At 45.6% G+C, this 14,346-nt stretch overlaps 1 protein-coding gene across 1 annotated transcript; it reads right to left on the bottom strand.

Moving 5' to 3' along the window:
• Positions 1-9,261: 9,261 nt before the first annotated feature.
• LOC125540532 (putative expansin-B14) lies at positions 9,262-10,282 on the bottom strand. The gene is made up of 2 exons (XM_048704150.2): positions 9,958-10,282; positions 9,262-9,834 (listed from the first exon to the last, which is right to left on the bottom strand). The coding sequence occupies exons 1-2, from the start codon at positions 10,239-10,241 to the stop codon at positions 9,516-9,518; spliced, it is 603 nt and encodes a 200-aa protein (XP_048560107.2). The 5' UTR covers positions 10,242-10,282; the 3' UTR covers positions 9,262-9,515.
• Between the last annotated feature and the right edge of the window lie 4,064 nt (positions 10,283-14,346).

Raw genomic sequence — 14,346 nt, 5'->3', positions numbered from 1 at the left:
GCCGGTAACGAGATTGAACTAGGTATTGAGATACCGACGATCGAATCTCGGGCAAATAACATACCGATGACAAAGGGAACAACGTGTGTTGTTATGTGGTCTGACCGATAAAGATCTTCGTAGAATATGTAGGAGCCAATATGGGCATCCAGGTCTCGCTATTGGTTATTGACCAGAGGGGTGTCTCGGTCATGTCTACATAGTTCTCGAACCCGTAGGGTCCGCACGCTTAACGTTCGTTGATGATATAGTACTATATGAGTTATGTATGTTGATGACCGAATGTTGTTCGGAGTCCGGGATGAGATCACGGACATGGCGAGGAACTCCGGAATGGTCCGGAGATAAAGTTTGATATATGGGATAGTAGTGTTTGATCTCCGAAAGGGTTCCGGAATTCACCGGAAGGGGTTTCGGATGTTTCCCGAAATGTTTGGGCACGAGAACACTTTATCTGGGCCAAAGGGGAAAGCCCACGAGGCTTTTGGAAAGTGCAAAAGGAAGTTTTGCGGAGACCAGAGGCTAGACGCCAGGAACCCTGGCGTCTAGGGGGTAGACGCCGGGAACCCTGGCGTCTAGGGGGTAGACGCCGGGAACCCTGGCGTCTAGCCGTGGAGTCCGAGAAGGACTCTTGCCTTTCGAGTGAAACCGACTTTGAGGAGGCTTTTACTCCAAGTTTCGACCCCAGGGCTCAACATATAAATAGAGGGGTAGGGCTAGCACCAAAGAGACATCAAGAAACACCAAGCCGTGTGCCGGCAACCCCGTCCCCTCTAGTTTATCCTCCGTCATAGTTTTCGTAGTGCTTAGGCGAAGCCCTGCGGAGATTGTTCTTCACCAACACCGTCACCACGCCGTCGTGCTGCTGGAACTCATCTACTACTTCGCCCCTCTTGCTGGATTGAGAAGGCGAGGACGTCACCGAGCCGAACGTGTGCAGAACTCGGAGGTACCGTGCTTTCGGTACTTGGATCGGTCGGACGTGAAGACGTACGACTACATAAACCGCGTTGATATAACGCTTCCGCGAACGGTCTACGAGGGTACATAGACAACACTCTCCCCTCTTGTTGCTATGCATCACCATGATCTTGCGTGTGCGTAGGAATTTTTTTGAAATTACTACGTTCCCCAACAATGGTATCAGAGCTAGGTTTTATGCGTTGATGTTGTGCACGAGTAGAACACAAGTGAGTTGTGGGCGATATAAGTCATACTGCTTACCAGCATGTCATACTTTGGTTCGGCGGTATTGTTGGATGAAGCGGCCCGGACCGACATTACACGTACGCTTACGCGAGACTGGTTCTACCGACGTGCTTTGCACACAAGTGGTTGGCGGGTGTCAGTTTCTCCAACTTTAGTTGAACCAAGTGTGGCTACGCCCGGTCCTTGCGAAGGTTAAAACAGCACCAACTTGACAAACTATCGTTGTGGTTTTGATGCGTAGGTAAGAACGGTTCTTGCTTAAGCCCGTAGCAGCCACGTAAAACTTGCAACAACAAAGTAGAGGACGTCTAACTTGTTTTTGCAGGGCATGTTGTGATGTGATATGGTCAAGACATGATGCTAAATTTTATTGTATGAGATGATCATGTTTTGTAACCCAGTTATCGGCAACTGGCAGGAGCCATATGGTTGTCGCTTTATTGTATGCAATGCAATTGCGCTGTAATGCTTTACTTTATCACTAAGCGGTAGCGATAGTCATGGAAGCATAAGATTGGCGAGACGACAACGATGCTACGATGGAGATCAAGGTGTCGTGCCGGTGACGATGGTGATCATGGCGGTGCTTCGGAGATGGAGATCACAAGCACAAGATGATGATGGCCATATCATATCACTTATATTGATTGCATGTGATGTTTATCTTTTATGCATCTTATCTTGCTTTGATTGACGGTAGCATTATAAGATGATCTCTCACTAAATTTCAAGATAAAAGTGTTCTCCCTGAGTATGCACCGTTGCCAAAGTTCGTCGTGCCCAGACACCATGTGATGATCGGGTGTGATAAGCTCTACGTCCATCTACAACGGGTGCAAGCCAATTTTGCACACGCAGAATACTCAGGTTAAACTTGACGAGCCTAGCATATGCAGATATGGCCTCAAAACAATGAGACCGAAAGGTCGAGCGTGAATCATATAGTAGATATGATCAACATATTGATGTTCACCACTGAAAACTACTCCATTTCACGTGATGATCGGTTATGGTTTAGTTGATTTGGATCACGTGATCACTTAGATGATTAGAGGGACGTCTATCTAAGTGAGAGTTCTTAAGTAATATGATTAATTGAACTTTAATTTATCATGAACTTAGTCCTGGTAGTATTAGCATATCTATGTTGTAGATCAATAGCTCGCGTTTAGCTCCTCCGTTTTATTTTTGATATGTTCCTAGAGAAAACTAAGTTGAAAAATGTTAGTAGCAATGATGCGGATTGGATCCGTGATCTGAGGTTTATCCTCATTGCTGCACAGAAGAATTATGTATTTGATGCACCGCTAGGTGACAAACCTATTGCAGGAGCAGATGCAGATGTTATGAATATTTGGCTAGCTCAATATGATGACTACTTGATAGTTTAGTGCACCATGCTTAAACGGCTTAGAATCGGGACTTCAAAGACATTTTGAACGTCATGGACCATATGAGATGTTCCAGGAGTTGAAGTTAATATTTCAAGCAAATACCCGAGTTGAGAGATATGAAGTCTCCAACAAGTTCTATAGCTAAAAGATGGAGGAGAATAGCTCAAGCAGTGAGCATGTGCTCAGATTGTCTGGGTACTACAATCGCTTGAATCAAGTGGGAGTTAATCTTCCAGATAAAATAGTGATTGCCAGAATTCTCTAGTCACCATCACCAAGTTAGTAGAACTTCATGATGAACTATGATATGCAAGGGATAACGTAAACGATTCCCAAGCTCTTCGTGACGCTGAAATCGACGAAGGTAGAAATCAAGAAAAAAACATCAAGTGTTGATGGTTAACAAGACCACTAGTTTCAAGAAAAGGGCAAAGGGAAAGAAAAGGAACTTCAAGAAGAACGACAAGCAAGTTGCTGCTCAAGTGAAGAAGCTCAAGTCTGGACCTAAGCCTAAGACTAAGTGTTTCTACTGCAAAGGGACTGGTCACTAGAAGCGGAACCACCCCAAGTATTTGGTGGATAAGAAGGATGGCAAAGTGAACAAAGCTATATTTGATATACATGTTATTGATGTGTACTTTACTAGTGTTTATAGCAACCCCTCAGTATTTGATACTGGTTCAGTTTCTAAGAGTAGTAACTCGAAATGGGAGTTGCAAAATAAACAGAGACTAGTTAAGGGTGAAGTGACGATGTGTGTTGGAAGTGGTTTCAAGATTGATATGATCATCATCGCACACTCCCTATACTTTTGGGATTAGTGTTGAACCTAAATAAATGTTATTTGGTGTTTGTGTTAGAAATAAATATGATTGAATCATGTTTATTGCAATACGGTTATTCATGTAAATTAGAGAATAATTGTTGTTCTGTTTACATGAATAAAACCTTTATGGTCATACACCCAATAAAAATGGTTTGTTGGATCTCGATCGTGGTGATACACATTTTCATAATATTGAAGCCAAAAGATGCGAAGTTAATAATGATAGTACAACTTATTTATGGCACTGCCGTTTAGGTCATATTGCTGTAAAGCGCATGAAGAAAATCCATACTGATGGGCTTTTGGAATCACTTGATTATGAATCAGTTGATGCTTGCGAACCATGCCTCATGGGCAAGATGACTAAGACTCCGTTCTCCGGAACAATGAAGCGAGCAACAAACTTGATTGGAAATAATACATACTGATGTATGCAGTCCAATGAGTGTTGAGGCTCGCGGCGGGTATCGTTATTTTCTGACCTTTACAGATGATTTGAGCAAATATGAGTATATCTACTTGATGAAACACAAGTCTGAAACATTTGAAAAGTTCAAAGAATTTCAGAGTGAAGTGGAGAATCATCGTAACAAAATAAAAGTTTCTACAATATGATCGCAGAAGTAAAATATTTGAGTTACGAGTTTGGCCTTCAGTTAAAACAATGTGAAATAGTTTCACTACCCACGCCACCTGGAACACCACAGTGTAATGGTGTGTCCGAACGTCGTAACCGTGCTTTATTAGATATGGTGCGATCTATGATGTATCTTACCAATTACCACTATAGTTTTAAGGTTATGCATTAGAGACAGCTACATTCAAGTTAAATAGGGCATCATCTAAATCCGTTGAGATGACACCGTATGAACTATGGTTTGGCAAGAAACCTAAGCTATCGTTTCTTAAAGTTTGAGGTTGCAATGTTTATGTGAAAAAGTTTCAACTTGATAAGCTCTAACCCAAATCAGAGAAGTGCGTCTTCATAGGATACCCCAAAAAAATGGGTACACCTTCTATCACAGATCCAAAGGCAATATATTCGTTGCTTTGAATGGATCCTTTCTAGAAAAATGAGTTTTTCTCGAAAGAAGTAAGTGGGAGGAAAGTAGAACTTGATGAGGTAACTGTACCTGCTCCTTTATTGGAAAGTAGTTCATCACAAAAATCTGTTCCTGTGACTACTACACCGATTAGTGAGGAAGCTAATGATGATGATCATGTAACTTCAGATCAAGTTACTACCGTACCTCGTACATAAACCAGAGTGAGATCTGCACCAGAGTGGTACGATAATCTTGTTCTGGAGGTCATGTTACTTAACCATGACGAGCCTACGAACTATGAGGAAGCGATGATGAGCCCAGATTCCGCGAAATGGCTTGATGCCATGAAATCTGAGATGAGATCCATGTATGAGAACAAAGTATGGACTTTGATTGACTTGCCCAATGATCGGCGAGACATTGAGATTAAATGGATCTTCAAGAGGAAGACGGACGCTGATAGTAGTGTTACTATCTACAAAGCTAGAATTGTCGCAAAAAGGTTTTTGACAAGTTCAAGGTGTTGACTACGATGAGAGTTTCTCACTCATATCTATGCTTAAGGCTGTCCGAATCATGTTAGCAATTGCCGCATTTTATGAAATCTGGCAAATGGATAAACAAAACTGCATTCCTTAATGGATTTATTAAAGAAGAGTTGTATATGATGCAACCAGAAGGTTTTGTCAATCCTAAAGGTACTAACAAAATATGCAAGCTCCAGCAATCCATCTATGGACTGGTGCAAGCATCTTGGAGTTGGAATATATGCTTTGATAAGTTGATCAAAGCATATAGTTTTATACAGGCTTCATGTATTTACAACAAAGTGAGTGGGAGCACTACAGCATTTCTAATAAGTATATGTGAAAGACATATTGTTATCGGAAATAATGTAGAATTATTCTGCAAAGCATAAAGGAATGTTTGAAAGGAGTTTTTCAAAGAAAGACATCAGTGAAGCTGCTTACATATTAAGCATCAAGATCTATAGAGATAGATCAAAACACTTGATGAGTTTTTTTTCATGAGTACATACCTTGACAAGATTTTGAAGTAGCTCAAAATGGAACAGTCAAAGAAAGAGTTCTTGCCTGTGTTACAAGGTGTGAAATTGAGTAAGACTCAAAGCCCGACCACGGCAGAAGATAGAAAGAGAATGAAAGTCATTCCCTATGCCTCAGCCATAGGTTCTATAAAGTATGCCATGCTGTGTACCAGATCTATTGTATACCCTACACTGTTTTTGGCAAGGAAGTACAATAGTGATCTAGGAGTAGATCACTGGACATTGGTCAAAATTATCCTTAGTGGAATAAGGATATGTTTCTCGATTATGGAGGTGACAAAAGGTTCGTCGTAAAGGGTTATGTCGATGCAAGTTTTGACACTGATCCAGATGACTCTAAGTCTCAATCTGCATACATATTGAAAGTGGGAGCAATTAGCTAGAGTAGCTCCATGCAGAGCATTGTTGACATAGAAATTTGCAAAATACTTACGGACCTGAATGTGGCAAACCCGTTGACTAAACTTCTCTCACAAACAAAACATGATCACACCTCAGTAATCTTTGGGTGTTAATCACATAGCGATGTGAACTAGATTATTGACTCTAGTAAACCCTTTGGGTGTTGGTCACATGTCGATATGAACTATGGGTGTTAATCACATGGTGATGTGAACTATTGATGTTAAATCACATGGCGATGTGAACTAGATTATTGACTCTAGTGCAAGTGGGAGACTGAAGGAAATATGCCCTAGAGGCAATAATAAAGTTATTATTTATTTCCTTATATCATGATAAATGTTTATTATTCATGCTAGAATTGTATTAACCGGAAACATAATACATGTGTGAATACATAGACAAACAGAGTGTCACTAGTATGCCTCTACTTGACTAGCTCGTTGATCAAAGATGGTTATGTTTCCTAACCATAGACATGAGTTGTCATTTGATTAACGGGATCACATCATTAGGAGAATGATGTGATTGACCTGACCCATTTCGTTAGCTTAGCACTTGATCGTTTAGTTTGTTGTTATTGCTTTCTTCATGACTTATACATGTTCCTATGACTATGAGATTATGCAACTCCCGTTTACCGGAGGAACACTTTGTGTGCCACCAAACGTCACAACGTAACTGGGTGATTATAAAGGTGCTCTACAGGTGTCTCCAAAGGTACTTGTTGGGTTGGCGTATTTCGAGATTAGGATTTGTCACTTCGATTGTTGGAGAGGTATCTCTGGGCCCACTCGGTAATGCACATCACTATAAGCCTTGCAAGCATTGCAACTAATGAGTTAGTTGCGGGATGATGTATTACGAAACGAGTAAAGAGATTTGCCAGTAACGAGATTGAACTAGGTATTGAGATACCGACGATCGAATCTCGGGTAAGTAACATACCGATGACAAAGGGAACAACGTATGTTGTTATGCGGTCTGACCGATAAAGATCTTCGTAGAATATGTAGGAGCCAATATGGGCATCCAGGTCCCGCTATTGGTTATTGACCAGAGAGGTGTCTCGGTCATGTCTACATAGTTCTCGAACCCGTAGGGTCCGCACGCTTAACGTTCGTTGATGATATAGTACTATATGAGTTATGTATGTTGATGACCGAATGTTGTTCGGAGTCCGGGATGAGATCACGGACATGGCGAGAAACTCCGAAATGGTCCGGAGATAAAGTTTGATATATGGGATAGTAGTGTTTGATCTCCGGAAGGGTTCTGGAATTCACCGGAAGGGGTTCCGGATGTTTCCCGAAATGTTTGGGCACGAGAACACTTTATCTGGGCCAAAGGGGAAAGCCCACGAGGCTTTCGGAAAGTGCAAAAGAAAGTTTTGCGGAGACCAGAGGCTAGACGCCAGGAACCCTGGCGTCTAGGGGGTAGACGCCGGGAACCCTGGCGTCTAGCCCTGGAGTCCGAGAAGGACTCTTGCCTTTCGAGTGAAACCGACTTTGAGGAGGCTTTTACTCCAAGTTTCGACCCCAGGGCTCAACATATAAATAGAGGGGTAGGGCTAGCACCAAAGAGACATCAAGAAACACCAAGCCGTGTGCCGGCAACCCCGTCCCCTCTAGTTTATCCTCCGTCATAGTTTTCGTAGTGCTTAGGCGAAGCCCTGCGGAGATTGTTCTTCACCAACACCGTCACCATGCCGTCGTGCTGCCGGAACTCATCTACTACTTCGCCCCTCTTGCTGGATCAAGAAGGCGAGGACGTCACCGAGCCGAACGTGTGCAGAACTCGGAGGTGCCATGCTTTCGATACTTGGATCGGTCGGACGTGAAGACGTACGACTACATAAACTGCGTTGATATAACGCTTCCGCGAACGGTCTACGAGGGTACGTAGACAACACTCTCCCCTCTCGTTGCTATGCATCACCATGATCTTGCGTGTGCGTACGAATTTTTTTGAAATTACTACGTTCCCCAACACAAACTACCACTTTACAAATTTGTGCCGAAAACTACCACTTTTTGTCTAATCTTTGACTAAAAACTATCATGTCGGGAAAGTGCCCAATTCGCCTCTCTAAACGCCTTTCTAACAGGATGGGCCCACCTGTCAGTATTAATCTTCTTCCTCCTCTCTCTCTGGCATTTCGTCAAACACTTTGCTGTGTTGCTATACCCCACGTCCATGACGAAAACGAAGCTCGGGCATGAAGTCGAAGCAGTAAGCAGGGGCGCGGCGGCTGTGGTGGTGACTAGCAAGCGGCGGCCATGGGTGCTGGTGGAGGCCGGCGCAGGGCGAGAGGACCAGATGAAGGCTCGGGCTCCTCGAACCATGGGGATGGCCGGCAACAGGCAACTGCGGGAGGCCGAGGGGAGCGGCGAGGTCGGCCGGATCTGGAGCTTGAGGCATCCGGCGGCGACACTGGAGCAGGGCACTGGCGGGGCGAGGGAGAGGCCGCGCACGGCAGAGACGGCTAGCTCCGGCGAGGGCACCGGTGGTCGGGGATGGGCGAAGCGGCGATGAGGAGGCCGGGGATGCGGAAGACGGCGTGGAGGCGCGGCACTGGTCGCGGGCGTGGGAGGCGGATCCAGAGCGGGAGGTCGCTGATGAGGAACTGGACGGGGCGGCGCGGGCTGACGAGGTGCTGCGGGGTGACGGTGTGGGAGGACGAGCGGGGCAGAGCGGCGGAGTGCACATGAAGTGTTTGAGGAAATGCCAGAGAGAGAGGAGGAAGAAGATTAATGCTGACAGGTGGGCCCATCCTGTCAAAAATGCGTTTAGAAGAGGCGAATTGGGCACTTTTCCGACATGGTAATTTTTAGTCAAAGATTAAACAAAATATGATAATTTTCGGCATAAATTTGTAAAGTGGTAGTTTGTAGGTACGGTTCCCTGAAATGTGGTAGTTTTTTTATTAAATACTCGTCCTCCGTTCACTCACCTAGTCCCCTGTGCCCGGCCGTGCTCTGGGCGAGCACCGGCCGCGCCCTGGTCCTGTCCCATGCACGCCACCGCTTTGTTGATCGGCCATGAGCCAGCCGGTTTAGTTAGCTGCTGGTTTTGACCAAAGTGTTATCAAGGATGAAACATATCCAGTTTAATTAGTTGAGAGACTAAGTTTTGATGTTTTTGGAGTTGAGCGGCGATTTGTAAACTTTCGCAAGAGTTTAATGATGAAAAATATGCTTTTCCCTTCTTTTAAATCCTATAAATTAGGTGAGTTTTTTTGTATGCTTTGTTGAATTTCAACTTACTCGAAGGATTGAAGAACAACAAAATTGGCGCTAATCTTGAGGTTTTAAACAGATATACAAGTATACAACACAATCCGCCAAATATTTGCAAACAAAAAAAATTCATGTTAGTTGCAATCTTTCAAGCATGAAAGCAACTCTTCCAAATTGACATGAATTACATATAAAGGCACGGAGCTAATTAACACATGAAACAGGCTTTCATCCCGCTTTATTATATATAAAGCAGCATCACAAGGTACACGGCCGGAATACAATGTGAATTAACACATACTCGATCCTACAGACTGATAAATCACTCGATCAGTAGTTTACGATGGACCGGTAGGTCTTGTCGGCCTGCCAGCCGGAGGGGATGACGTTGCTGGCGACGAGTTTCTTGCCGGAGCTGGAGGTGAGGCGGATCGATATGGGCGCCCGCAGGGCGGACATGGAGTTGTACTTCCACACCGCGCCCAACAACTCTTGCATCAGCGCCCAGCTGCCGCCGCGCTGCTGAAGCTCCACCGCCGACAGGTCGCCGTCGCCGGACTCGTTGTCGATGAGCACCGCGAGGTAGTTCGGGTTGGAGCCAGCCTTCACTCTGAAGGCGATGTCCAGCCCGCGCCACTTGCACGGAACCCTGCGGCGGAGGAAATCAAAGACATGACAAATGATCGATGGATGCACAGTATCACACACGAACATGCATGGAGGCAGAGCACTGGGCATGGGTGTGTGCGCCAGCTAACTAGCGAGAGCATACCGGTCGTACTGGACCCTAATGTTGCCGGCGTCGCGGAGGTTGTCGGCTTGGCCGGGCTTGGCCATGGCATCGAACGCCTTGCCGCTGAGGTTGAAATGGGCAGCCTCGGCCAGACACGCCTCGCCGCCGGGGCGCTCGTCTGTGACGACCACGGTCACCGGGCGGCCGAAGCAAGCGGCATTGCCGGTGCATTTAACCTGATAGCAAGCACCGCAGCCCTTGCCGTCCTTGAAGATGGAGGGGCCGGCCGCCGTGATCATGGAGGAGAACGGCGGCTTCTCCATGTCGCCCTGGTACCCGCACGCACCACCTGCAACACGCTCTGCACGCGTCAGTACACGTGAATAACTGCTGTACACACGTCCTAGCATGCATGCACCCTTATCATGGAGATCTGCATGCATCGCCATGCGACCATATACCTACCGCCAGTGCCGGCGCCTTGGCGGAGATCATACCACGTTGCGCCGCTTTCGAGCCAACCTGAGACGCTGCGCGAATGGAGGAGGAAAAGGCAGCTGCTGGCTAGAGCCACACAAGCGACGAAGAACGAAGAAGCCATGCACGCAGTGCACAATACTCCTATATGATTGGTCCGCGTAGGTAGAGGAAGAAGAGAATGAATTGGAAATAGATCAGCAGATGTGTGTGCTAGCAAGCGTAGTCTCTCACCATGTATTTATAGGCAGCCAAGAGAGATCGCACCCTGATCGCAATTTTTTTCCACTTTGTTCAAGGCTCATTCGCAGGGGTCAAATTTCTGGAGCGGGCGGAGGCTGATTTGAGTAGGTTCTCTCTTGTGCCGGCTATGTTACAGGCCACACCAACGCCACGGTCTTTTGGTGTGGCTGATGTTGGCTCCACGGAGGACGGAGGTGCAGAGCCCTATATATGTTTTTTTTGAGAACCATGGCTACACGAAACTAAGTCGTGGTGTAGGTACACTCATTCCTCATTACATTCCTTAAGTCAGCCGGAACGTTTGAAATGATCAGGAAATCTCCCGTCGCTCTTGCCTTCGATGCCAGTTCATGTGCTAGCTTATTCTTCTCTCTTGTGACAGCACTGACTTCCGTTCGTGAAAAAACCTGGAGAAGCCCTTTGATATCAGAAATACTGGCACAACAAGCTGCTCTGCACTTCTCCTTTCCATTCAGGTCCCGAGCTAGGATTGCGCAGTCCGTCTCTAAGATCAGGTTCCCGTTGAAATACTTCGCAAATTCCCTTAACCCCAACTCTGCCGCCGTGGCTTCTGCCTCTTCTACAGAACTGCAGTAAGGTAACTTCCTTCCCAGCGATATGAAAACGTGGCCCTTATGGTCTCTTGCAACTGCCCCGCCCCATGCTTCACCCGAGTCCGCAAGGAAAGCCGTGTCCGTGTTTAACTTGACGCCACCTGGTGTGGGGCCTCTCCATACCCTGGTTTCAGAAGTGGTCGGCATACAGGGTTTGGTTGGGAATAGGCCCCTTCTGCATTTGTCTCCTTCGCTCCAGGGATTTTCTGCTGCCATCTGTATCTCATCATGTATCCGTAATAAGGCTTGCGCCGCACCTAACACCGTATCTTTCCCGTCACCGTGAATCGCATTGTTTCTAAGGCTCCAAGCTTGCCACAGAATTAGCATTAGCTTGGTCCTAGTTTCTTCTCCGTGAGATAGTAGCAACAGCTGTAACCAGTCCTCTCTTGTGTATGTGAGGACAGATTCCTTTGGCAGCTGCCAGTAGGATCTCATTTCTTGCCGTAGGGCTGAACTTCTGGTACATGCGATAACGGTGTGGTGCTCATCCTCATTCCCTCTCCCGCAGATCTCACACACACTATCCTCAGCCATCGTTCTCCTGACCGCATTATGTTTTGTCGCGAGCGAGTTTGTGGCAACTCTCCATCCGAAAATCGTGACCTTCTCGGGTATCTTCGCCTTCCAGATTGCGTCCCATATGCTACGATCCCCTGGAGCCCGTGATGAACTAGTTGCTCTGTCTGCGCCATTTGTTTTTAGGGAGTGAGCAAGCTTGTAGGCGCTCCTGACCGTAAATATACATGTTTTCTCATAATGCCAGGCAACGCAATCCTCAACCTCAGTCCATGGAATTTTCAGCTTGCATATCTCCTCTGCATCAAACGGTTGGAAGATTTGCCTCACTAGTGCAACGTTCCATTCCTTAACTTGTGCGTCAATCAGCTGGTTCACCCATCTTAGTCTGGATCTCCTTATGAACGATGCCACCTTCAGCCCCTCCTCTCTTGGAATCCACTGGTCTCTAGTGATCTGGATGCTTCTACCATTGCCAACTCGCCAAATGAGGCCCTTCTTTAGGAGCTCCAGCCCAAACTCAATACCTCTCCATGCCGGGGATGCATCCGAAGAGAAGACGGTGTCAAGGAGATTCCTGTTAGGGCCTAGTGCACACGCATAAGCCTAAGTTAGTTTTTCTCTCTGAAACCCGGAAAAGCGATGATTACATGAATAAACTGTGATGGAGACTAGGTCTCCGGCATTGTATTGTGCAACCCGGGATTGGCAAGAGTGCCGGGATTGCACTGTTCTATGATCAGGAAGTTGAAATAAAAGAAATCGTTGTTGGGCCGAGGTATATCGACGTGCTCATTCGTCTAAACCCAACTGCAGTACAGTGGCGAGGTACTTTTGTTTATGGTGAACCAAGATCACATGAAAGGCACCACATGTGGGAGCTGCTTCGAAGAATTAGACACAACTCGTCCGAACCATGGTTCATGATCGGTGATTTCAACGAAACCATGTGGCAAAGTGAACATTTCTCGAAAGCAAAAAGATCTGAAACAAACATGGCTGAATTTCGTAAGGTTCTTGATGAGTGCAACCTGCAGGACTTGGGCTTTAAAGGCACCATATGGACGTATGACAACAAACAGCGGGGAGATAAAAATGTCAGAGCACGGCTAGATAGAGGGGTAGCATCGCCTGAATGGAACAGAACCTTTCCCAGTGCCTCAATTGAACATATATGCTCCTCGAGGTCAGACCATGCTCCCTTGCTGCTGCGTTTCGGGAAGAGGAAAGAATGGAGAAAAGTCACAAAAAGCTTCAGATATGAAACCATGTGGGAACGAGCCGACTCTCTTGAAGATAATATATGGTTGTTTCTCTCCTCGTGTTGGGGACAATTCACTAGTAGTAGGCGAGTCCATCGCCGTGCTTGCGGCTCCGGTGCTACAACTAATGCCCGAGCTTCGGGATATATGTACGAGCCCTGCTTCGCCTCTGTCCTTGGATAGGTTGGAGGTGGACTCATCGGCGACCTTGTGTGAGGGGCATGTTTCGCCTCTTCCATGTGTGCAACTGGAGGTGCCGAAGTCCATTGTGTCGATGGTCCCTGTGGTCGAGGATGTTGTGTTGGTGGTTTCTCGGGTTGACGATGTCGCTGCGGCTGGTTAGTTGGTGCCTGCTCCTAAGAGCCCCTTGATTGACGACAACTACATCAAGAAGTACAATGAGTTCCACGACTTCCTTGACAAATGGGTGGTTGGTCATCCTGGATCCGACAATACAAATGGTTGTCTCCTGAAGGAGAAACCCAACATGAAGAAATCAAAGACAAACAAAAGCAAGAAGGGTGGCGTCATTCGAAAGGCGCCCGTGACTTCATGATGGAGGGTGCTTCGTTTCTATTGTGGGCGGTGTTCTTGTCTGTAGTTTCATTGTGTTGTACCAGTGTCGAGAGTTGCGGTTGTGGTGCGTTAGGAGGGCCACATGTGTGGTCACGGTGTTTCGTGAGGTGTGAGTAGTACGCACGTGGGTTGTTTGTATTGGTTTTTGCTTCCGAAATTAACTGGACAGCTATGTTCTTATTAATTAATCGATGAGGCAAAACTTTTGCCTCTATTTCAAAAAAAAAATCTTGATTCCCCTAAACTGGTTCTAAGCAAGTAACCCACGGAATGTATTGTGGTTATTATTTCCTACTGTACTATTATTAATATGATAAAATATGTACAATGATTGTACCAGACGTACTCCCACTTTGTCATATTATAGTCCATGTAAATTTGGGTCAAAGTCAAACTTTTAAACTTGGACCAAAATTATAGGAAAGAATAAACATTAAGAATACCAAATATATACTATATGAAAATATATTTCTTTATGAATCTAGCAGTGCTGATTTGGTATCGTAAATCTTTATAAAATTTACTATTAAGTTGGTCAAAGTTTATAAGTTTTGACTTTGATCAAATTTTATATGCACTACTAGTACACATGCCCGTGCGTTGCACCGGGCGAAAAAAATAGAACCTGTTTCATGTGCCATTATGCACCATTTTATATTCAATTGTAATAAACGTCAACGATAATGTTAAACGTTAAAATTTTCTTTTTAAAAATAGAAGGTAATGTTAGCATAAAA

The sequence above is a fragment of the Triticum urartu genome, chromosome 2A, assembly GCF_056163025.1.
Source record: "Triticum urartu cultivar PI428250 chromosome 2A, HENAU_Tu73, whole genome shotgun sequence".
In the NCBI taxonomy this organism is placed as follows: Eukaryota; Viridiplantae; Streptophyta; class Magnoliopsida; order Poales; family Poaceae; genus Triticum; species Triticum urartu.
The sequence above is the reverse complement of the archived record's forward strand: the minus strand, read 5'-3'. Positions and strand labels throughout refer to the sequence as shown.

Bases quoted from the DNA above. Each gene is read 5' to 3' on its own strand.
- LOC125540532 (XM_048704150.2), bottom strand. From the start codon at position 10,241: ATGGAGAAGCCGCCGTTCTCCTCCATGATCACGGCGGCCGGCCCCTCC. The intron at 9,835-9,957 runs GTATGCTCTCGC...CCTCCGCCGCAG, and splicing joins ATTAGGGTCCAGTACGACCG to GGTTCCGTGCAAGTGGCGCG.